General features: G+C 51.0%; 1 protein-coding gene across 2 annotated transcripts in view; it reads right to left on the bottom strand.

The window, feature by feature from the left end:
- Window positions 1-5,912: 5,912 nt before the first annotated feature.
- Window positions 5,913-23,869, bottom strand: part of PLEKHD1 (pleckstrin homology and coiled-coil domain containing D1) — a 31,303-nt gene continuing 13,346 nt past the window's right edge. The window contains exons 5-13 of one of the 2 annotated variants that reach the window (XM_058739465.1): window positions 23,430-23,521; window positions 22,415-22,467; window positions 14,141-14,235; window positions 12,605-12,698; window positions 9,849-10,027; window positions 9,195-9,327; window positions 8,683-8,827; window positions 8,211-8,360; window positions 5,913-7,986 (exon numbers count right to left, since the gene is read on the bottom strand). In XM_058739465.1, coding sequence (XP_058595448.1) covers window positions 7,778-7,986; window positions 8,211-8,360; window positions 8,683-8,827; window positions 9,195-9,327; window positions 9,849-10,027; window positions 12,605-12,698; window positions 14,141-14,235; window positions 22,415-22,467; window positions 23,430-23,521 — 1,150 coding nt within the window. In that variant the 3' untranslated portion in view covers window positions 5,913-7,777. Of the gene's footprint in view, window positions 7,992-8,210; window positions 8,361-8,682; window positions 8,828-9,194; window positions 9,328-9,848; window positions 10,028-12,604; window positions 12,699-14,140; window positions 14,236-22,414; window positions 22,468-23,429; window positions 23,522-23,869 lie in introns of both variants that reach the window. The other variant, XM_058739466.1, reaches the window with a different exon arrangement.

Here is a 23,869-nt window from a genome sequence, read left to right as displayed (position 1 = left end):
ATCTGACACCTCGTTGACTGAAAATCACAATGACCATCTTTTCTCACATGCTGCTATCCTCTGAGGCTTCAAGAGTCTTGATGATGCAGCATTTCTCAAAAGAATCCATAAAAGAACTAAGTGTCATGTGTACTGGGCCCTGCGGCCAGCTTTATAAATTCTGTGGATCCAGCTGTATCACAAGTGCCCCCAAACATGTCAGATTCACCACTTTCCCGACAACCATGTGACTCTTACTTACTAAAAGCACACTCTGTGGGGCGCCTGGGTGGCTCAGTCGGTTGAGCATCTGACTTCATTCAGCTCAGGTCGCGATCTCACGGTTCGTGAGTTCGAGCCCCGCATTGGGCTCTGTGCTCACTGCAGCTCAGAGCCCGGAGCCCGCTTCGGATTCTGTGTCTCCCTCTCTCTCTGCCCCTCCCCAGCTCACGGTCTGTCTCTCTCTGTCTCTCAAAAATGAATAAATGCTAACAAAAAAATGTTTTTTAAAAAAAACATGCTCTGGGGCACCTGGGTGGCTCAGTCAGTTAAGCTGCCAAGTGTTGATTTATGCTCTGGTCACGATCTCACAGTTTGTGAGATCTCTCTCTCTCAAAATAGATAAAATAAACATTTTTCTTTTAAAAAGCCATGCTCCATGAGTATTTTGGGATTTTTTTTTCACCAAACTATTGGCATACAGTCTACACATTTTGATGATGGGATGTCTGATGTCTGCAAAGGCAATGACAACCTCACTGAGATTGTCTTGTGGTCAGCAGCAATCACGAGATGCTATCAATTTAAAATATATCCCAGGGCGCCTGGGTGGCAAAGTCAGGTAAGTGTCTGACTTTGGCTCAGGCCATGATCTCATGGTTGGTGGGTTCGAGCCCCGTATCAGGCTCTGTGCTCACAGCTCAGAGCCTGGAGCCTGCTTTGGAGTCTGTCTCTCTCTCTCTCTCTCTTTGCCCCTCCCCAGCTCACACTCTGTCTCTGTTTCTCAAAAATGAATAAACGTCAAAAAAAATTAAAAAATAAAATAAAATATATCCCAATTTCAGGGGCACCTGAGTGGCTCAGTCAGTTGAGCATCTGACTCTTGATTTTGGCTCAGGTCATGATCCTGGGGTCGTGGGATCAAGCCCCACCTCAGGTTCCATGCTAAGCGTGGAGCCTGCTTAAGATTCTCTCCCTCTCTCCTTGTGTCTCCTTCCCCTACTCGTGATCTCTCTCTCTCAAATTAGAAAAAAAGTCCTAAATAATAATGTAACATAAAATAAATTAGAACACATAATAAGAAGTCCTGAAATAGGACAGATCTAGCATTGGTTAACTCAGTGATGACTCAGTAAGGACCAAGTCTCCCTGCCATGTTTCTAGAGGCACAGCTGCCATCATGGTCACAAATTGGCTGCCTTATTTCTCAATTTCATATCTAGACATCAAATGTCCAGTGGACAAAAAAGGATTACATCTTCTCTATGACTCTAAAGGTAGAAAAGCCTGTATCAGAAGTCCTCCAGCAAATTTCTCATCTCATCAGCCACCCTGGGTCACATGTCCACGCCTAACGCAATCCCCCACAGAGAAGTGTGATCCCCAGAATTACAGAAGGGTTTTGAGAGCATCTAATTCCACGCCTCATTGTACAAAGCTTGCCCCTCTATTAGGATGAATCACTGTTTCTATAGCATCATCCTGGCCTCTAGAATCCCAGCCCAGGGGGTTCCCATTGGCTGCCTCTGCATCCCAGGGAGGATGCTTCTGTTCCAGAGGACACTGTACTGGGGAGCGTGGGGGAGGGCAAAGGAGAATGAAGGGCAAGAGACTGCTGGCCTAGAAGCGGTTGGAGGCGGCAAGCAAAGGCCTGGTTACTTTTCAAAGTTCTTAGGATGAGAAGCTCCAACGCTCAGGCCCTGCTATCTTTGACTAGCCAGCCCTTCAGAATGGAAAAATTCTCGGGAAACTGTCCATTACCAAGCAGCTGAGTCAATCCCTTAAGAACCTATAAAAGAAAAGATCTGAGTGCAGACTCTGGGGTCTAGAACAGAGAGGAGCTCAATATATTTGCTGAAGAAAAGAAGGAAGAAGGGCGCCTGGGTGGCTCAGTCAGTTAAACATTCGACTCTTGGTTTTGGTTCAGGTCATGATCTCATGATTCATGGGTTCAAGCCCCACATCGGGGTCCTCACTGACAGTGGAGAGCCTGCTTGGGTCTCTCTCTCTCCCTCTATCTTCCCCTGCCCCGCTCACTCTCTCTCTCAAAATAAATAAATAGACTAAAAAAAAAAAAATTAAAAAAAAAAGAAGAGAGAAAGAAATGGAAGGAAGGAGGGAGGGGGAAAAGAAGGAAGAAAGAAAGAAACCCACTAAAAATAAGTTACATGTGATTATTTACATATTTACCTTTAATATTTTACATCTCCATATATGCTAGAAAGAATACTGGCCATGAATTCAAATGCCTAAACTTCCACTTAGAAGCTGTGTGACCTTGGGCAAAACTCCCTTAACCTCTGTGGGTTGCAAGGAGAGGGATGTTGTGAGGACAAAAAGGAGAAATCAGTGTGAAAGCACGTGATGTATTACAGGTTTAATAAATGACGGCTTGAGCCGAGACTTTTGTTTCCTATCTTAAAGGGGAGAACAACCAGGAGATTCATCACCAGTAATGCCCTCCCCCTTCTCAGGGAGGCTTAGTTCACTTTCCCACCAGATTTTGCAGGCCCAGCACAGAGCATGCTGCCACCTGCTGGGAAGACGGGGGAAGTGAATTCCAAAGCGTCTTTTCCTACCAGGCCATTCTGAGGAACAACCTGGAAAAAAAAAGGGAAGCACAGGGACTCAACCTCCCCTCAGCTGCGACTCTCTTATCCTTTATGACAGTCAGGGCCCTCATCGTTGGCCAACAGTTTCTCAGAAAAGTAAGATTTCAATCCATTTTTTTTCTTTTTAAAAGTGAGTGATAGGATATAATGCAGCCTTAAAAAGGAATGACATCTGATATATGTTACACTGTGAATGAATCTGGAGGACAGTTATGCTAAGTGAGATGAGATGGTCACAAATCGATACTGTATGATTCCACTTTTATGAGGTATCTAAAGTAGTCAAATTCATAGAGACAAAGTAGAATGGTGGTCGCAGGGGCTGGGGGGAGGAGGAAACAGGGAGTTGTTTAAGGCACAGAGTTTCAGCTTTGCAAGATGAAAAGTTCTGCAGATTGGGTGCACAGCTATGCGAATACACTTAACACTTATGAAGTCTACACTTAAAGATGGTCAAAATGGGGGGGGGGGGCGCGCCTGGGTGGCTCAGTTGGTTGAGTGACCGACTCTTGATTTCAGCTCAGGTCATGATCTCCTGGTTTGTGAGTTCAAGCCCCGCATCAGGCTCCTTGCTGTCAGTACAGAGCCTGCTGACAGTGCAGAGCCTGCTGACAGTGCAGAGCCTGCCTGGGATTCTCTCTCTCTCCCTCTCTCTCTGCCCCTTCAGCATGCTCTCTTTCTCTCTCTCTCTCAAAATAAATAAACTTTTTTTTAAAAAATGGTGAAAATAGTAACTTTTATGTTATGTACATTTTACCACAATGAAAAAAATAACACTAAGTAACAGAGATAATAAGCGCACAAGGTAAGTGCTTGACTTCACGCAACGGAACCACAACAAATATTTGTTGAATGAAGATGGAAAGAAGTGATGCTGACAGATGGTCTCAGACACCAGGATAAGCATGAGAATAGACATCTTTCCTTTCCCAGGGTGGCCTTCCCAGCGACTAATTAGTCACAATTGCCTTTTCTTTGGGATGATAAATTAGCTGTCTTTCCTGTTCTCATCTCAACACTAAAAGCTTCTGACAATGGCACCGCATCAAGCGCAACATGAGCCAGAACATCCTTCCTTCCTGCGAACTGTGTTTTTGTGATCAGTGCTGGTGGCGGCAGCAGCCATATTTCTGTTGATTCTGAGGCTGCAAGTTCCCAGTTCGTAGAACTTGAGAACTGCGAGGGCTCTGAGCAGCCTCGTGAGATTTCTCTCCTACCTAATAAAAATATATACATATTAAAAACGTTTTAAATAGTGACTTATTCAAAGCTACAGAGCTGAGACCTGACCTTTCACCATTGGAGACCCCCATCCCCAACCCCCCACAGCAAGCAGCCTGTGGGACAAGTCCCTAGAGGAAAGTTTCTCCTGTGGTCAGTGACATTCCAAGGCCCATCAGCCACAGTTCTTGCCAGGATAACAGGACAGGTTGAGTCTGTTCATAGCAGGACCCTCAGCCTAGAGGCAAGGATTAGATCCTCCTTTCGGGGAAGTAAGACAGAGCGCAGAGAATGAGCCCCCAAATGCGCTATCAGCTGGCTCTGTGTGGCTCTGCATTCTCCTGGAACCTGAGGTGGAGCCTCCTGCCTTTCAATTTTGTTTTTAATGTTTATTTAACATAAAATAAGTTTTTGATGTTTATTTAACATTAAGACAGAGTGCGAGCAGGGGACGGGCAGAGAGAGAGGGAGACCCAGAATCCGAAGCAGGCTCTGAGCTGTCAGCACAGAGCCCAACGCCCTCCTCACATACCCTGAGATCATGACCCTAGGCGAAGTCAGATACTTAACTGATTGAGCCACCCAGGTGCCTCGGGCCTCTTGCCTTTGAGCAACCTGTCTTGACTCACCTTCTCCGCCTGATCACAGAGTCTCACCCAGAAGCAAAGCCAGAACACCCCCTGCTCCTTGCTCTCCAGGGGTGAGGGAAGTAAAAGAAGTCAGTAGCTTCCCGACCAAGAGTCAAAGCCATAAGGTTTCTGAATTTGGGGAGCCCTTTGCAGCAGCCTGGGGGTCTGAGCAGCCCCATCCTGGCTCACCATAGAAGCAGAAGATCCCCCAGGGCTGCTGGCCTTTATCTGAGGGCTCCAGAGCAGCCCCTTTGTCTGGTGGGTTTAATGACTATCTTCCAGTTAGACCAAATCTGACACAGGCTGGCTCCCTGAGACTTGAGCAAGTCAGTTCCACCATCATCATTTACTGTGTGCTCCAAATTTTACTCAGATGGTACCTGGATCACCCACAAGCTGCCCAGGTCATGGTGAGGTGGGTGGAATAGGATGGGGGGGCGGGGGGGAGAAGGCAACAGTTATATCTCTCCAGAGACAAATACAGGCAGTAGATCCTTCTCAGGAGCTGGGAGCTGGGAGCTGGGCAGTGGGTCAGGACCTGAGTATTTCACAGATCTCTTACCCCGTCCATTAACATACTGTTGGGGAACAGCATTACAACCAGGATGACCACAGAACTATCACACAAACTGGGACATCAGGGACAACAGAAAGGGGAGTCATTAATAATTATGCTGGGAAACAATACAAACCAGGACACTCCTGGGCATGATGACAAATAACCATCCCCAGTGAGGAAATATACCAAATAGGAGGAGAATCTTGTCATTACCATTTCTTGCTCTCTCTTACATGATTACAAAACAAAAACATTAACCTCTCCTCTTCAGAGGAGGCATGCTGTCAATTTCCAGTGGGGGCACTGATACCAGCAAGTCATAAAACTAGGTGTGCTTTGTCTCCCTGAGGTCATTCCCATCCATGTGGTCTACTCCCTTTGGTCAGTGCTCAAATCAGAACCAAATCCAGCTGATAGTCCTTGGTACATGGGAACAGCCAGGACCTCGGGGTGGGAAGACAGATTTTTCAGTTAATTATTAAGAAGCCACTTCCAGGAGGTGCAGCAGTGGGGAGTATTTCCCTCTATGTAGGGGAAACGTGCTTGCTTATTAAGACTACACGCAGGGAATTGCACAATTCCACGTTTGGCCTGCAGGGGGCAACATCTCTCTAGCAATGACCAGACTACAAGCCCTCCTGCAGGAAACACATTTAATTGGCCAAGGAATAAGAGTTTTATTAAAAAAAAAAAAAAAAAAAAAAAAAAAATCAGATCAATACATTTCCAATAAGTAATTCCCACTGTGATATATTTTCATATAGAGATGTTTCTCTTTTTCTATTTACAGTGTTAGGTACAAATAAATACTTATGGACTGATCAGTTTGTTGACAATAACCCAGACTTGCCCGAGCGAGGCATGGAAAGTACAGGGTGAGATGGTAGGAAAGAAACTAGGGATTGGTAAATGTGCATGGAACAGCACTTGCCTTCCTGGTTAATAGCCTGCCTGGGAGCAAAAATGCATTTGAAAATTTCCAAAAGGTCTTTCTCCAAGAGCAAACCATTATTAAACTAATTACAAACAAAAAATAAAATGGTAATCTGGATTTTATACATCTTCCTCATTTCAAAGTCCACCCTATATACATGTCAGATAAATGAGTTCCAACTTTATGCAGGTTCCTACGTGTTTAAAGTTTTTTTTTTTTTTTAATTTTTAAACTCATCTTTTTCAGATGCATTGTTTCTAAGTGCCTCTGTCCCTGTCTCCACCCAGATTCCACAGACTGGCTGAAGCCATCACAGTCCACCCAGGACTTGAGTTGGGTCTCCCTTAGCTTCACCAGGCAGCCTTGAGCACCGAGCAGGGCACCCCGGGCCGGCCTGGGCTAGATGGCCAGTAGACACGCATGTATTTTGAGGGGGAGGCCAGCACCTCTGCCGGGGTTTGCCCTGCAGCCATCTGTGCACCGCTCCAGACTGGGCACCTCGCTCTGTTTGCCAAGCAGCAGAGAATCAATGCTTTTAATACCACCAGCATCTATGAGCACCCTGATCCCAGGCAGACCTCCTTTTCTGGAGGGACGAATGGATTTAGGCAGCTTTGGAGGATGTGGCTAGGAGGAGAAGAGCAGAGCAGACTATGGGTGAGGGACACACCCCACAGACAACCTACAGTGTGTTTCAGCTTCACCCTAGATGACACAGGGCCAACCAATGGCTACTGGCATTATTGCAGGGCCAGGCCCCCATCTTCCAGGGTCACATTGCTTCACTGGATGAAGCCTCTGCAGGGAGAGGAGGCAGCAAGGTGGCTAAAGCGGGGGCGGCTCAGAGGGAGACACGTGTGATCCCACGGACCAAGGGCCACCACAGCCCGAGGCAGCTGTCTTCCTACCCAACCAGGAGCGGACAATGCAGGAGCCAGGGCCACCCTGTCCCACGCCCTGAGCTTACTCCTTGTCCTCCGAGAGAGCCCTCAAAATGGCTGCTGGCTGCAAGATCCCAGCCAGGGCCCTAGGCACACATGCAGGAGGGATATGGGAGTGAGTGGGTAGCCCGTCAGCCAGGGCCCAACCTCAGGAGAGGAGACACCGTGGCAAGTGTAGTATGCCACAAACCCAAACGTCACTGTGTTAGGTCCCTCTCTTCCCTGCCCCACGATGTGGTAAAAGTAAGGGGCCTTGGCTGAGGGATGTCTATGGGTCTCAGAAGCAAAGAAAGGGTTAGGAACCTCAGGGGGAAGCAGGTATCAAGGTGGGGAGGGGAGTCCTTTATACACAAAGACAGGGAGGCAGCATCACAGGGAGTTGGAGTGGACACAAGTGACAGCTATGGGCCCTGCCCACCCCAGTCCCCAACCAAAATGTCTCCACGTGCAGCCAGGCCAGGCCCCGCCTCGCCTCACCAGATAAGCACCAGGTGACAAGCAGGCAGCACCCAATTTGGGCCTGATTGGGCCTGATGTAAACCCAAGAGTAGGTTTCCGGGTGGGGGTGAGGGAGGTGCCATCCCTGTCCTATGAAGGTGAGGCCGGCCCCCAGGTGGGGGCGCAGAGGGGAGCAGAGAGGTGCCAGGTAGAGTCCGACCTCCCCCTGCCACCTCCTCCCGCCCCTATCCACTGAGAAAAGACCTGGGAGGCAGGGGTGGAGCGCCCATCACTTTCCACCCCGGGGAACCACCGAGGGCGCTCCTGGCTGGTTTGCCATGATGTGATAGATGGATTCTCGGAAGCGCTGGTCCCGGCTGAGCCTCTTGGCCACCTCCTTTAGTTCCTCCATGTTGTTGGCATCCAGCTGGGAGGTCATGAAAGACTGGGACGGCTTCACTGGGGAGACGGTGGCCGTGAGGCTGGGCCCAGGCCCCAACCCCAGCCCGCCTCCCTCGCGCCCCAGGCCCCCGTCCGGCGGGCTGCTGCAGCCAGTTCCAGGCCGCACTGCCGGCCTCTGAGCTGGACCAGCCCTTCCCAGTGCCCACCTTCCTGCCTTGTCACCCTCGGCCTCTGACCACCCCCACCCCGGGAGGGCACGCGGACGGCCACACTCACTGTCATTCCAGGACGTGCTGGACCGGCGCCGGTGGAAGCGGCAGCTCTTGATGCGGCGAGTGGCCGCCTTGTGGATGTAGACGGAGTTCTTCATGATGACCGGCATCTTGGCCTCCAGCTCCGCGTTCCGGATGCACTCCTCGAAGAACCCTGTGCGCGCAGTCGGGCTGCGTCCTTCCCGCCCGCCGCGCGGCCCCGCCCCGACCCCGACCCCGCCCCCGTGGGAAATACGCCCACCCGGCACAGGCCCTGCCAAAGGGGCGGGACCTCGAGCCACGCCCCCACCGGAGGCTACAGCCCAGAGGGAGCCGCGCCGGGGACGTGCCGGCGGCGGGGGTCTGGGCAAGTAACTCCAACCCTATCTATGGGTCACCTAATGCACACCAGACCCCGTTCCGGGCTCCCCGGGGCCTGCACTCCCGCAGGGGACGAGCCCTAGGGCTGGGGGCTGGCACCCGGGGCCGGGGCTTACTTTTCAGATGGCTCACGTCAGCCCGCATCCTCTCCTCCTTCTCCTTGTTCCGCACCTTGGAGTTAAGCCCTTGTTCCAGACTCCGCAAGGCCCCCTCTGCCTCCCGCAGACGCCTCTCCAGGTCCATGCGGACCTTCACCTCAGCCTGAGGGGGGAGAGAGGAGAGAGACAAGTGGGGTCCTGGGGGGCAGCTGCCGTCTCCCTGGAAGCCTTCCCTGATCACCCCTGGCTCAAGCGGGCTTTCTGGCCTGCGGACTCGGATGGAAGTTAAGCACATCCTGCCCCGTGTCTTGTGCCCTTGACCAGGTGGCCTGGACTCAGTCCCTGCACCTGGCAGGTGTGTACCAATGATGCCCCCCACCCAAGCAGCAGGCTCACTGCTTCCCCAAATGGTGGCTCCATCGCCTGCCCCTGGCGGGTCAGGCTGGCACAGATCATTCAGGTAGCTGCCCGGTAAGGGATGTGAGGGAAGGTCCACCTGCACAGGCTGCTCCCAGCAGGCCCAGGCCAACCTTGAGCTCCCGCTCTGCCTGCTGCTTCTCTGCCGTCAGCTCCTGCAGCGAGTTCTGCAGCGCCTGGGACTGGCTCGAATAGAACTCGCGCTCCTCCTCCAGGGCCCGAGAGCGCTCTTCGTTCTCCTTCATCCTGCCCGGGGCAGAAGTGGTGCTCAGTGCTCACTCGCCAACGGGCCTTTCCAGTGGGAGGGCAGCCCCTCCTAGAGACCCGGCTGGAGAAACCCCGAGACCCAGAACTTTCTGGGGATGCGAGGGGTGGTGTGGTTAAGCGAGGAGAGCCCCCGCCTGAAGACTGGAGTCTTGGGTCCAGGTCTTGCTAGTTCTGTGACCTCAGGAAAGTCCTACAAATCCTCGGAGGCTCAGTTTCCTCATTTGTGCAAAGGGGCTTGGAGGACCTGCCCCGCCTGCCACAAAGCATTGTTAGACCGACCTAATGTCTGTCTGTATGGTTCATACCAGTCCAAGAGACCATGATCAGGTCGGCTCTAGGTAGTGAAAGTTTTCTTCCCATTTGCCTGGTGGGGAAACTGAGTCCTAGGCAAAAGGAAGTAAGTGACCTATCTGGTCAAAGCCAGCTAGAACCCAAGAATCTGGATGTGCAGTTCAAGGGATGTTATCAAAACGGGACTCAGGGGTTGAAGGCCCCCTTACCGCTTCTCAGCCAGGAGCTTCTCCTCCAAAAGCTGCTGCATCTTTTCTTCTATCTGCCTCAGGTTGCTATGGAGACCCCCATTGGGAGGGGGCTGCTCACTCTGATTGGCCAGTGTCTGCAGCTGGTTCTCATTCTCCTCCAGCATAGCCAGGGTTTTCTTCTTCTCTATGGAGAGTTCCTGGCATGGATGGGGGGAGGGAAGAAGGGAAATAACCTAGTTTAGGTTTTCCAACATGGCTGCCCTCACCTGCCTTTCAGTTTCAGGGAGGGATGTCCTTATCACTCAATCTTCTATAAGAGACACCGTTGGGGGTTGGGGGGGGCACCTGGGTGGCTTAGTCAGTTGAGCATCCAGCTTCAGCTCAGGTCATGATCTCGAGGTCTGTGAGTTCGAGCCCTGCGTCGGGCTCTGTGCTGACAGCTCAGAGCCTGGAGCCTGCTTTGGATTCTGTGTCTCCCTCTCTCTGCCCCTCCCCCACTCATGCTCTGTCTTTCTCTGTCTCAGAAATAAACATTAAAAAAAAAAAAAAAGAGAGAGACACCCGTGGAATGCAAGCAGGTGCAACAACTCTGGAAAACAGTATGGAGGGTCCTCAAAAAACTAAAAATAGAACTACCCTATGACCCAGCAATTGCACTACTAGGCATTTATCCAAGGGATACAGGGGTGCTGTGTCGAAGAGACACATGCACCCCCATGTTTATAGCAGCACTATCAACAATAGCCAAAGTATGGAAAGAGCCCAAATGTCCATGGATGGATGAATGGATAAAGAAGATGTGGTATATCTATACAGTGGAGTATTATCGGCAATCAAAAAGAATGAAATCTTGCCATTTGCAACTACGTGGATGGAACTGCAGGGTATTATGCTAAGTGGAATTTGTCAGAGAAAGATAAAAATGATATAACTTCACTCATATGAGGAATTTAAGAGACAAAACAGATGAACATAAGGGAAGGGAAACAAAAATAATATAAAAACAGGGAGGGGGACAACACAGAAGAGACTCATAAACATGGAGAACAAACTGAGGGTTACGGGAGGGGTTGTGGGGGGGATGGGCTAAATGGGTAAGGGACAGTAAGGAATCTACTCCTGAAATCATTGTTGCACCATATGCTAATTAATTTGGATGTAAATTTAAAAAAAATAAAAAATAAAACAAGTTAAAATAAAAAAATAAAAATAAAATATCCACCAAAAAAAAAAAAAAGACACCCCAAATATCTTCCTTCTTCCATGGAGGTAAAAGGCCAAAACCAAGATCTCCTTCCTCACAAAGAGGCAAGGTTACTCCTCCACAGAGGGACTCAGGGAGGAGCTCAGTGCAGCTTCCAGTGGAAGTGGCACCTACTAAAACCGGCATCCAAGGGCACCGTGACCTTCTGGGGTCTTTATTCCCCGAGGGCTGAGTGAGGGCATGTGTTGGGCTCATATGAAAAACGCTCAAAAGGAGCCAGCCCTAGAACAGATTTAGATGTCCTTGTCATTTATCAGGCTGGGGTCTTGCACTACCCAGAAATTCTAGAGTTGAAACTCTCCATGAGAACCATCTCTCATGATGTGAACTGAAAAAGAAAAACAAATAAAGGCGCCACAGACTAAGCCTCTAGTCAGTGGAGAGAGAATAGAAACCCTTGCAGCCCTCAAGGCAATTCATGAATTCAGAGTAAACATTAGCGCCGTGCCAGGCTGCCGCTAGGTGCTGGGCTGGGAGACACCTTAAGACACAGTCTAGCGAAGTTCACCACTTAGAAGACACAACCTAGTGTCCCATAACAAGATGTGCAAAGTGCTGCCGGAGCCTGGAGCTCACAGCAAAACCTTGCCTAGAAGAGTCAGGGAAGCTTGGCTACATTTCTGTTGGAGTTGAGTCTTAGTAGGATGGATGAGTTCTCCAGGCAGAGAAGAGGTGAAAGAACATTCTGTGTAGAAGGAATAGCATGGCGGGGCGCCTGGGTGGCTCAGTCGGTTAAGTGTCCAACTTTGGCTCCGGTCATGAACTCGCGGTTTGTGGGTTCGAGCCCTGCACCGGGCTCTGTACTGACAGCTTGGAGCCTGCTTCGAATTCTGTGTCTCCCTCTCTCTCTGCCCCTCCCCTGCTCATGCTCTGTCTCTCAAAAATAAATAAATGTTAAAAAAAAAAATTAAAAAAAAAAGAAGGAATAGCATGGGCAAAATGTTGAGTCTGAAAGGGGTTGGCCTCATCGGGACAGATGAGCTCAGTGGTTTGGAGTAGGGGTCAGGGTGTCTTTGTGCAAGGTGCAGAGGGGCAACGCAGAAGGAGCTGGGGAAGGGGGGCTGGGAACAGTCTGTACTTTGTCCTTGACACATGCCACTGCCTCTCTCCCCCTCACAGTTTCTGTGGTATCAGATGCAGGTGACATACAGTTAATTTCCTTCATGCTCAATTTCACCCAGTAGCAGCTAAGTGAATGAGCCACAAGAAGGAAGAGGTGGGTGGTCCCGTCGCCCACCCTAATCAACCCTCCATGTGGTATAAAGATATAAACTCTGAAGAAGATGGATTTCCCAAGGGCACAGTCACAGCAAGGCAAACTTGAGTTTGCTTCCATGGGTCCTGCTTTAGGCCTCCCGTGCTCTCTGGTCCACAGAGAAGAGACCTTTTAGATCATCACTCCATCGGGCCCCGTTCCCCTTGTGGAGAACCCTCTGGGGGAAAAACAGTATCACGTGGCCCAACCAAGCAGCCTGCCTCCAGGCCCACCAGCCCACCAGTGGCCCCTCACCTCCAGCGTCTGCTGCAAGGACTCTGTAAGGTGCCTCAGCTCCTTCTTCTCTTGCTCCACACCCTTGAGGCATCTTGCGGTCAGTTCTAGCTCCCTGCAGGGACAGAAGGCTGGGTATGGCAGGGCCCACCCCTCCCAATCCCCTCTGCACACAGAAATGCTTCTGCTTCACCTCCCGACATGGCTCACAGGGGGCCTTGGAAGGCCAGCCCCTCTCTGCATGGCGGGGTCCTGACAGCAGCTGTAGGAACCTGGGGCTGAAAGGAGGAGATCCTGGCCAAGTGGGGTTGACGTCACTTGCTCCAGGGACACATGCATCTGTCAGGTGGGATAAACCCAGGACCACCCCACAGGCAGAGGGAAGCAGTGGAGAAACAAAGGGAGGGGGCCTGGCCCCACCTCCTTTCTTCCCTGGACAGACCCTGCCAGTATCCCTACTCACTCTCACATGGGTCATGGCTGAGGCCCTTCTCTGGGGTGACAACCCCTTTGCTGCTTTCTTAACCAGCCTGGGCCACCTCAGGCCTTTACCCCTGGTTTCCCTTCCTCCTGCTTGAAATGCCTTTCCCTTTTCTCCTGCCCAATTTCCTAATCCTACCCATCCTTCAAGACCCCGCTCAATTGAACCCCTCTTCATGCCCACAAGGATCACATGTATACCTTAATTCCTAGGACACAGGGAGTCTGCACTGTGGTCCCTAGTACCTGACTATATATTATCGTGTGGATGTTTCCTGGGTGTTAGTCTGATTTTCCCAACAAGACTGTAAGATCCTGCATGGTAAGATAAGGGGACTTATCCTCTATTCCAGTATCTGGCACAATTCTGGAGATAAGCAGGTGCTCGGCTATTTACTTGGTAAGATCCTCAGTATTTCTCCCTCCCCAAAGTGCTTGTCTAATTGACTTCCTTTTATAAGGCTGCTGCAAGAAAAACCTTTGTGGACTAATACTGATTATCAGTAGTGATGAGGAGGAGGATGCCGACGACGAGGACAACCACCGCCATCAACAGCACCCAGAGCACTGGTCTCCAAATTCCTGGATCGGCTGAATCAGAATGACCCAAAGAGCTTTTGTAAAATATAGATCTCTGGGCCCTACTTTCCAGAGATTCTAATCCTGGCGTATGATTATAATGTGCAACTGGTTTGCAAAGCATACACAGGACTAAAGATCCCGAGGGACATCGTTAGCCAGAACTTGACGGGACTGTGCAGGCGACGCTGGGGGGTCTTGGCTAACAGCACCTCCAGGCCGGCTTGTTCCCCTCTGCCTCTGGGTAAGGAAGGCTTGAGAGAGGCAAGAGGGGCTTGTTGCTTGGGGGGGGACGCCTGTGCCTCACCTCCAGTTCTCCAGTTCGTGTGGGGTCTACAGCTCCTTCTGGGCTGCCCCGAGGCCTGGAGCACTGGGAAGATAGACCCAAACCAAGTCATCAAGTAACGAGACTCTCCTGGGCGAGACCTCTCCAGGCCCGATGGGAAATGCGGGTCCTAATGCCCTGCCCCAGGCGCACCTTCCTCCCGCCCCCACCACCTTTTGATCTGCTCCTGCTCCATTTTCAGCTCCTGCACCACCTCCTCGAACTGCTGCTTCTCGGCCTCCAGCACCTGGTTCAGGCGCTCAAGCTCCTGAAGAGAACCAGAGGGGAAGAGAAGAGTCATGGGCAGCAAAGGGCTCCTGAGGTCAGGAAGCGTCCCTCTAGTCCAGGGGCCCCTATGTGATGTGGTACAGTCTGGGCCATATGCTGTCACAGACTTGGAGTTAAGTCCTAAGGAGCCCTGGTCCCACTAGTCCATACACAGTCTCAACAAATCCCCAGTCTGCGATGGGTGTGGCCTTCTCAAACACACTGAGCATGCTCAACACCATGGCCTGTGCCTGGAGGTGATGATAATTCTAGGTGTCTACTCTGCTGGGCAACTCCAGTCACTAACCCCCTCAGGTAGGCTGGCTGGCTCTCAAGCCCTGGAGGAAAACGTGGTGGGTGTGTATTTCCATTAAAGAGTCCTATGGGGCGCCTGGGTGGCTCAGTCGGTTAAGCAAGCGTCTGACTTCGGCCCGGGTCATGATCTCACGGTCTGTGAGTTCGAGCCCCGCATCAGGCTTTGTGCTGACAGCTCGGAGCCTAGAGCCTGTTTCAGATTCTGTGTCTTCCTCTCTCTCTGACCCTCCCCCATTCATGCTCTGTCTCTCTCTGTCTCAAAGATAAACGTTAAATAAAAATTAAAAAACAAAAAGATCCCTAGAGTGACATCTGTCAAAGGTGGCAAAGAAAAGCCAGTCCCGACCCAAACAATCAGAAAATTTTATTCTCAAGGCTCTAGGAAGCAGCCAGCCTAGGTGCCTGCAGCTTCCCTTATACTCAGCCCTAAGGGAACAGGAGAGCCAGAAAGCCCAGTGCGGGGCCCCAGGGCCAGACTAGTCTTGTCAGGAGGGCTGGTAAGCACAGGTATGTGCCCTCTGAGGGTCCAGTTTTCCTGGGCTGCAATGGCAGCTGGGGTTGCAGGGCACCCTTCAGGCGAAGCTTAGCTGGCAGCATTTTTGTGACACCTGCTTTGCTCCTCCACATTACACACTGTGGGAGGATATTATTCCCACCACCTCAGGTGCTGGCAGGCCCTTGCTATGCCTCCAAGAACCAGACAGCGAAACTGACGCTCCTAAAAATAACACGACAAAACAATCAATTGGCTTTTCCTCTCCTTCCTCCCCATGTCGGGCCCAGGTATGTGTGATGAAATGCTTTTCCCACCTAAGTCAATAACTGCATGTGTCTGGACAACACATATGCTGTGTGGCAGTAAGAGAACAGACATCCATGAATCAGAGCCGTCTATGGTCAAAGGGGCCTGAAAGCACTTCAGTCTTCATCAGACACTTGAATCCTGGGATCAGTTTTCCTGCCAAGAGATGGCCTGGGCTCTGCCTCAATGGCTGTCATGACGGGGAATTCACCCCCTCTTAAGACAGCCCATTTCATTCCAGAACAACCTGATCAAAACTCTTCCTTCCGGGTCCGACCTCAGATGAGCCCTCCCTGAAAGCAACAAAGACAAAAACATGGATGAAGGACCGCAGATTTTGCCGAAAGTTTTGTGGGGCTCAGATGAGAGGGCTGAATCTCATTTATGGAGCAAAACTTCCGTTCAAAACCCCTGTAGCCACCTCCATCCTTTGCACAGACTCTCCCTTTGGCAGTTGCCTTGCTGCCTGGAACTTGCTGTCCTTGGTCATAGTGTCCCCTTAAGCTCTTGTCCTCAGCCACGAAGACTGAATACCCCTAGCCAGCAAAGTAAGAGCCAGTGAACAGCTCTTAGCAAAACAGACTGGCAAAGCCAAGGACAGGCAAAGCCTGAGTGTCCCAGGTCCACCTAGGGGAGGGGGTGGCCCGTTTCATCCACCTGTTCCATCTGAGCCCAAATCTGCCTCCTTATAACTTCCGTCAGTGGGCTGACCTTCTGCCCTTGGAGCCACAGAACAAGACTGATCCTTTTTTCCTTCATGTGTTGGGGACAGTTTTCTGTCCCCAAGTCTCCTCTCCTCCAAGCCAAATAATCCCTGTTCATCATGCTTCACTGCATTATTTCTAAGTTCCCAATAAAAGCAATTATGCTTTTGAAAAGAATGCAGGCTCCTGAATGATTGGGAAGACTAAATACAGTGGAGGTTCTTCCCAATTAATTTACAGGCTCATGTGATCCCAATAAAAACCCCAATGGGATTTTTAAAAAAATAGTTTCATTCATTCACACATGCCACACATAGTTATTGAGTGTTTAATAGGCACCAAGGACCTGCCAGGCTCTGCATTGAGGATGTGAGAATGAGCAAACCCAGACACGTCTCAGTTCTCATGGAGCTTACAGCTCAGTGCAAGAATCAAAAACTAATAAAATAATCACACACAAGAGTATCATTACAAACCAAAGTATGTGAAGTGCAGGATGGGAACACGGTTCTTTGTAAAGCTGTCTTGGACAAGAAGTAGGGAATGATTGGGGCGTGGGGTGGGGAGCAGATTTTTGAGCCAACATGTGAAGGTGCATAAATAGCGGGAAGAGGAAACAGCATTCCAGGAACAAGGATCAGTATGTGCAAAGGCCCTTCAGAAACCTGCAGAACCGGAAAGAGCCAAGACATTTCCACACCGCTGGGCCCACAGTGAGGGTGAACAGCAGGAGGGAAGCTTGACCACACAGCGCCTTGGGCTATGCTGCGGATTTTGTGGTTTTCCTGAGCCAGAACAAACAATGAAGGTTTTGAGCAGAAAGTAGGGGATGAAGACGGGCAACGCAATCCGCTTTCCATTTTAAACCATGACTCCAGCTGCAGTGAGGAGAAAAAGGATGAAAAGGGGCCAGGAGGGATACAGGGAATCCGGCAGGGGGTGGGGGGAAGCCACTGCATTAGTTCAGCAAGACCTAATAGTAGTGTGAACTTGAGCGAGGCGGTGAGATGGAGAGAAGTGGCCAGACAGCTTCTAGAGATTTGGGGGTAGCTAGCAGAACTTGGGGGTGGAGTGGGAAAGGGTGAGATGGGGAGGACAGGATGAGGCACAACTCTCAGGTTTCCAATCTGCACAAACAATGGGAGGAGGTGAATTCCCTGAGATAGGGAGCGCTAGACCATCAGCTCTGCTGGGGAAGATCGTAAGTGGCCTTGGACGTGTTAAGTTTGCAGTACCTTTGAGACATTGGCTGGAGATGTGAAGCCAATGGTTGGATAGAAGGGGCTGGAGCTCAGCAGAGAGAAGGGACTGCACCTGTCAAGGGGGAGACATTTGCACATACATAGTAAATGAAACTGGGGGTGTGGTCTAGATGGCCTTTGGATCCAATGCAGGAAGAAGGAGGGGTATGGGGGGGGGGTACTCTCTGGGATGGGCAATACCACCTTGTAGGGTTCATGGGAGGATAACCTGGGCTAATCCACGCAAACTGTCTGCCGCATAGTAAGTGCTTAATAAACGATGGATAGTATTATAAATTGAAGCTGTGTAGTATCCATTCAAGAATAGACAGCAATTCAAAGGAATGGAAAAGAGAATTCTGAAACAGATTTGGTATATGATGATAATGACAATGATAGCACTCGCTGTGAGTTTCCTGTTCTAAGTACTTTACATGTATTAATTCGTGTAATCCTTACAACAGCTCTGAAAGTGAATAATATTTTTGTCCTCATTTTATAGATGAGACAAGCAGAGGTACACAAGGGTCAAGGAACTTGCTCAAAGTTACATGTCTTCATCCCTCTTCCCCACGCTGTAGCTAGTCGGTGATGGAGGGACTCGAACACCGGCAGTGGGGTAGAGCAAGATGGAAATGTCCACGCACTGCAGCTGAGAGTGAAAACTAGTACAAAATTTCTGGAAAGAAATTTGTCAATATGCATCAGGAGTCTTAAAAGTTCTTGCCCAGACTCCGTGATTTTGCCCATAGGAAGGAACCTCTCCTAAACAATTAGACAGTAGTCCACGATTCATGTGTGCAGAGGTGCTCACTGTGGCATAATTTCTAATAGTGAAGACAGCCTAGGGGCGCCTGGCTGGCTCAGTCAGTAAAGTATCTGACTTCAGCTGAGGTCATGATATCACGGTTTGTGGGTTTGAGCCCCACATCAGGCTCTATGCTGACAATGCAGAGTCTGCTTGGGATTCTCTCTCTCTCCCTCTCTCTCTGCACCTCCCCCACTTGTGCTTTCTCTCTCTCAAAATAAAGAAATAAACTTATACAAATAAAATAATAATAAGAAGAAGAAAAGAAAACAGCCTAGATGTCCAAAAACAGAAGGTGAGTTAAATGAAACATCACGTAGGATGTATCAGTACGTGGTCATCAAAACTGATGTTTTCAAAGAATGTTGAATGACATGAAAAATTGCTGAAGGTACAAATGTTAATGAAGGTATAATGAAAAAGCAGGCCATAAAATGGAATATCTGCTGTGATCCTATTTTGTTTAAAATATAGGGGCGCCTGGGTGGCTCAGTCGGTTAAGCGGCCGACTTCGGCTCAGGTCATGATCTTGCGGTTTGTGAGTTCAAGCCCCACATCGGGCTCTGTGCTGACAGCTCAGAGCCTGGAGCCTGCTTCGGATTCTGTCTGTCTGTCTGTCTGTCTGTCTCTCTCTCTCCCTCTGCCCCTCCCCTGCTTGTGCTCTGTCTCTCTCTCTCAAAAATAAACACAAAAATAAAAATATATATATAAGAATATATATAGAGAAATATATATATATTTCTCTAAAGACTGAAGATAAACACCAAAATGTTGGCAGCAGTTGTGTCAATTGTGGGATTAAGAATAAAGTTTGTTTTCCAGGTGTTCTGCAAAGAGCATGATTTCTACCATTAACAATAATAAAAAAAGCTACACATGGATGAGGACAAAGAAAGAGAACCTTCTTTCCAGTCGCTCACTTCTTTTCTACCTTTCGATTTCCCTGTGTGACTCTTAGCTAACACTGATGTCCAGGTGGAGCCTTAGAAGACTGATGATAGCCGGACCTGAAAACCTGAAGCGGCCAGAACCTTCTGTTCCTGCGGCCAAGACGGTACGAGAGCTTGCGGCAACCCCATCATAGGTTGAGGTCAGCCAGGACCCGCTGCAGCTAAAGCCTCTCCCACCATCTAGTGCTTGTTCTTCTGACTCCTGGGCCTGACTTAAGTTGCAGGAGCACGGGGTTGGGAAGAAGTCACTAGAAGGCAGATTCCTGCTCAAGGAAAGGAAGAGTCTTCGAGCCACAGAGCAACAAGGTGGAGAATCCCGCCAGAGGTCGTGAGTTGCCCATCACAGAAGCAAGATAACATCCATCAGGGAGGTGAGCAAAGACCCTCCCCTTGAAGTGACAGGTTCTTCCCAACACCAAGGGTCTATGTTCTGACCGGGAGCAGCCTGGGGGGCAAGATGCCTGCCTAATGGGCCCTGGGCATTTCGATTTCCTAGGTGCCTACCCACATACAAGGCTGAGCTCTCTGAGTTCGGCGAGAGAAGGAAAGGTAGTCGGGCTGCCCTCCTCCAGGGATGAGAGATGAGGTCACAAGGAGCCAGGGACACTTGAGGAAGGGCTCAAGGAAGGGCATGGCCTTCTGGCCCCGGGGCAGATGAGCCCAGGCTGGCTCACCCCGTGCTCTCTGCTCATGCCTCCAGAGTCCCAGGCCCTCCCTTCCACATGGAGGAGGTTGGGGCCGCATCACCGCACAGTGCACATCTGCATGGGCCCTGCCCGTCCACAAAGCACTCTGCTGCCTTTGATTTCATCGAGCCTCACAGCGACCCAGGAACTAGGCAGCCACAGCCATCAACTCTTATCAGAGCATCACAGATAGAGCAACTGAGGCTCAGAGAGGTTAACTTACCCAAGGCCACACAGTCAGTGATGGAGCTGAGACTCCAATATGAGTCTCCGGGATCCAGACCCTGAGTCTTTCTTTAGGCCAGACTGCCTCTTAAAGATCAGAGAATCTTCATCTTATCACTGGGCTGTTGTACCCGAGGCCTTTCTAAGCGGCCCAATGCGCACCCAGACAACCTCTGAGCCTCGCAGTGGAGATGGGAAAGATGCAGGGGACAGGAAGACCCATCATATGGATGAGCAAGTCAGGGAAGTGATTTCTGTTCCCGATCTGCAGCGCGGAGCTGACGCGGGAATATGGACCTGGGCACGGCCCTCTCCCTTTCCGCCCGCTCACAGCAGCCTTCACGGGGGATCGGCTGGGCCCGAGTGAGTCTCACTCAGATCTTGTAGCACCAGACCAGCGAGCTCACAGCTGACAGGCCTCGCTCCTTCAACGTGCTACGGCTTTAAGTGAGGCCTGCGTGCGGTGGGTCTCCGCTGGCCTCATTTCCTGGCTAAAGACCTAGATAGAGTGTCTAAATTTTCCTCCGGCTGACCGCTGCCCCAGATTTAGCCTCTCTGATGGATAAGTCTATCTCTCTCCCTGCCGGTGGCTGTGTCTGTCACTCCATCCCACCCCCTGGCTTCCTCAATTACCTGTCTTTAGGTTGCTGACAAGCCACCAGAAGCCTCCCTTGTCAAAATGGCAGAACCGTGTGAAGAAAATGCCAAGACTCTAATGTGGGACCCAGATGAGAGCGTGGAGGCACGGACGCCCAGACGGCACGGCTGCGAGAAGGCTCAGTGCTGTCACCACGCCAAGCCTCAAATCCATGGAATCCTAACGCAAAGCCTCCGTGGCTTTGGGGGTGTGTTTCTTGTTTGTTTGGGTTTGGTTTTTCCTGTTGTCGTCAAATGATGAAATGAGTCTGAAGTCCAGCTGGGAGAATACACGGGCAAGAAGATCTGATAAAAGTCTGAAGAAGGAAAATGAGGCCGGATCGTCCTACTAGATTCAAATCAAGATGTAATGTGAAATGACAAGAATCAAAAATGTTCGCTCCATGAATCATTCCACAAACATTTATCAAGCATTCATCCTGGGCCAGGTGCGGTCCTGGGTCCTGGGGATATTTGGGGTGCTGCAGGGACAGGATGCTTCTTGACAGTAGGGCCTGTCTCAGAGCCCAGTGAAGGGTGGTTGGGAAAGGTGGTTCGCAAGAGAAAAGTCACAGAGGGAGGCACTGAGCCCAGGCAGATGGGCCCAGCCCTACGGGCACAAGAAAAAACCGACTGGGCGAAGAGAAGTGGGCTGAATCAGGCTCTCCTATGGGAAAGGCACTTTGCAGCTTCAGGCCTCAGGCAGTTGACACGCAGAATGGGCCGATAATGAGTAATAACATGATTATGACGCTAACAAACACAGATACTCACTGAGCACATACTATGTGCCAAGCACTTTATATATAACATCTCACTTAATCTTCACATCTTAATAAGACGGGCTCCATTGTCTCCACTTTTCATGTAAGAATATTGATGTTCAGGGGTGCTTGGGTGGCTCAGTCGATTAAGCAGCCGACTCTTGGTTTTGGCTCAGGTCACGATCTCACAGTTCATGGGTTCGAGCCCTGCGTCGGGTTCTGTGCCGACAGCGTGGAGCCTGCTTGGGATTCTCTTTCTCCCTCTTTCTCTGCCCCGCCCCTGCTCTTGTTCTGTCTCTCTCAAAATAAATAAATAAATAAACTTAAAAAAAAAGAAAGACTATTGATGTCCGGAGAGGTTAGGTAACTTGTCCAAGGTCACACAGCTAGAAGCGTTGAAGGTCAAATACAAACATAGGCGGCCTGGCTCCAAGTCTGCCGTGCTATCCCCTACCTTACTGTGCCCTTTCAGGGGTGCTGATGACACTTCAGAAACAGGCAAGGCCCAATGCCGCTTGGAGATTCCAGATGAAGTGGACTTCAGCGGCTCCCCAGTGCAGGCTGCCTCCGGCTAATGCTTGGCTTTTTTGGAACTTACGTTGTGTCATTTAGAGGAAGAAGGAACCCCTGAGTTCATCCAATCCAATCACCCTCGTGGTGCAGAAGTCCCTCTACGGAGGCCATCCCAGCTTCCTGTGAAGATCACCGGTGATCGGCAGCTCACTACTTACCGATACAGCTTATACAATTTTGGGATGGCTTTCTCGAGAACGTGGTCACCTACCCTTTTTACTTTTGTCTCTGGCGACTGGCAAGAACAAATGCTCTCTGACAAGAAGCCACAGCAAGTCCCAAGTACGGTCACCTCACGGTGCCCCTGCTCTGCCCGTCTGACTTCCTGGAGAGTTCTCTGGGTGCCTTGCTCCCCTACATACGTCCCTAATGCCAGGAACACAAGCCAGTACACCTTGGCTGTTAAGGGGCCCCCGGAGCAGGGGCCGCGGGGGAGGGGCAGCAATTCTGAGCGGCCTCGGCCTCCATGTGCCTACCTCTCTCTGCTCCCTCTGAAGGCAGAGCTCTTCGGTCTCCTCCATCAGTTTGTCTGCAAAGCAAGTGCGCACGCTCTCACGGAAAGCTCAGTCCGGCTCCGGCCTGGAGGGGGCCAGGGCCTTCCAGTAACCTCCTTCACTTCCAGGATCTCCCAGGGAAACGGTTTGTCATGTCCAGGCCAGCCAGCAGGCAGAGCCAGCTCCTGGGGATAGAAGCTGACATGCCGGCCGCAGCCACTACCTTCCTCTCTGGTCCCTGTCCCCGAACAGGGACGGCTTCATCTTCAGAAGCTCGGGGGGGGGGGGGGGGTGTCTGCACCCCTAGAAGTGCTGTTAATTGTGCTGCTCCCCTGCACTAGTGTCTGGCAGGTGGGGGGCGCAGGTTCTGGGGCTATAGGGGGGTTCTGAAGCAGGCAGAGGGGACCCAGCGCCGAGGCCCTGGGTGTCTAAGGAGGTAGCAGGGGAAAAGATCTCAGGCAAAGGATCAAAGCCCCAGTCTCACCTTCTTCTTTCCCAAACAGAGCATACTTGTCAGCCAGTCAGGGGCACAGGGTCAGGTTGAAAGTGGGCCAAGGGGGTGGAAGTTTGGGGCAAATCCAGGACCCGGGAGCCCAGGGCAGGATAACATCAACTCCATTCATGGGGCCCTTACTGTGTGCCTGAAACAAATGCTACCGGCACGTTCTCATTTCCCCTGATCCCCAGGTCCCACCTCCCAAACCTAGGGACTATTCTCGTGACCCTTTCAGGATGAGGAAATTAAGGCTTACAGAGGCTACCCTGTCTGGAGACACGCAGCTGATAGACAAGTGACAAAGCTGGCCCAGAGGTCCTCCTGCCACGCTGGCCAAGAGGACACAGGTTACACCATACAAGTCTCTACCTACGGCTCCTGGTAGCCTGCTAAGCCCTGCCCCAGCTCCCCTCCTCCGTCCTCCACTGAGCCCCAGCTATAACCCCGGCCCTGAAGTGCTACCTAGGGAGCCTCAGCTTCCAGTCCATCCCTCCAGCCAACCTAAATACTCCTGCTTCTCCTTGGCCAACTGCAGCCCCTGGGCCTCCAGGCTTTTGATCATGGCTTCTCCCAGCTGGGCATTCTTCCAAGTCCTGGGGAGGGAGGGCAGATGGGACAGAGGAGAGAAGAAACACAAAATCATTACAACAGAAGGGGAGAGGAGAGGAAGACCGTGCATGGCGTGTACTCGCCCATCCTGTCTCCTCCAGAATCGCAGCCCCATTCACTCTGGCTCCCGTGGCTCTGGCCGTGCCACCAGCATCGATCAGTTACAGTCCCCGGAGGCCAGCCCAGGCCGCAAAGTGGGCCACCGAGGACTGGGCCAGCAGCTTCGGAGCAGGGAAGAGATTGCTTCCCAGGCTGCTTTCTCTACCACCACAGGCCACTACCTGGCACCAGGCCTCGTATGGGGCATGCGCAGTGTTATTTGTTGAGCTAAA

The sequence above is a fragment of the Neofelis nebulosa genome, chromosome 7 (genome assembly GCF_028018385.1).
Source record: "Neofelis nebulosa isolate mNeoNeb1 chromosome 7, mNeoNeb1.pri, whole genome shotgun sequence".
Lineage (NCBI taxonomy): Eukaryota > Metazoa > Chordata > Mammalia > Carnivora > Felidae > Neofelis > Neofelis nebulosa.
The sequence above is the reverse complement of the archived record's forward strand: the minus strand, read 5'-3'. Positions and strand labels throughout refer to the sequence as shown.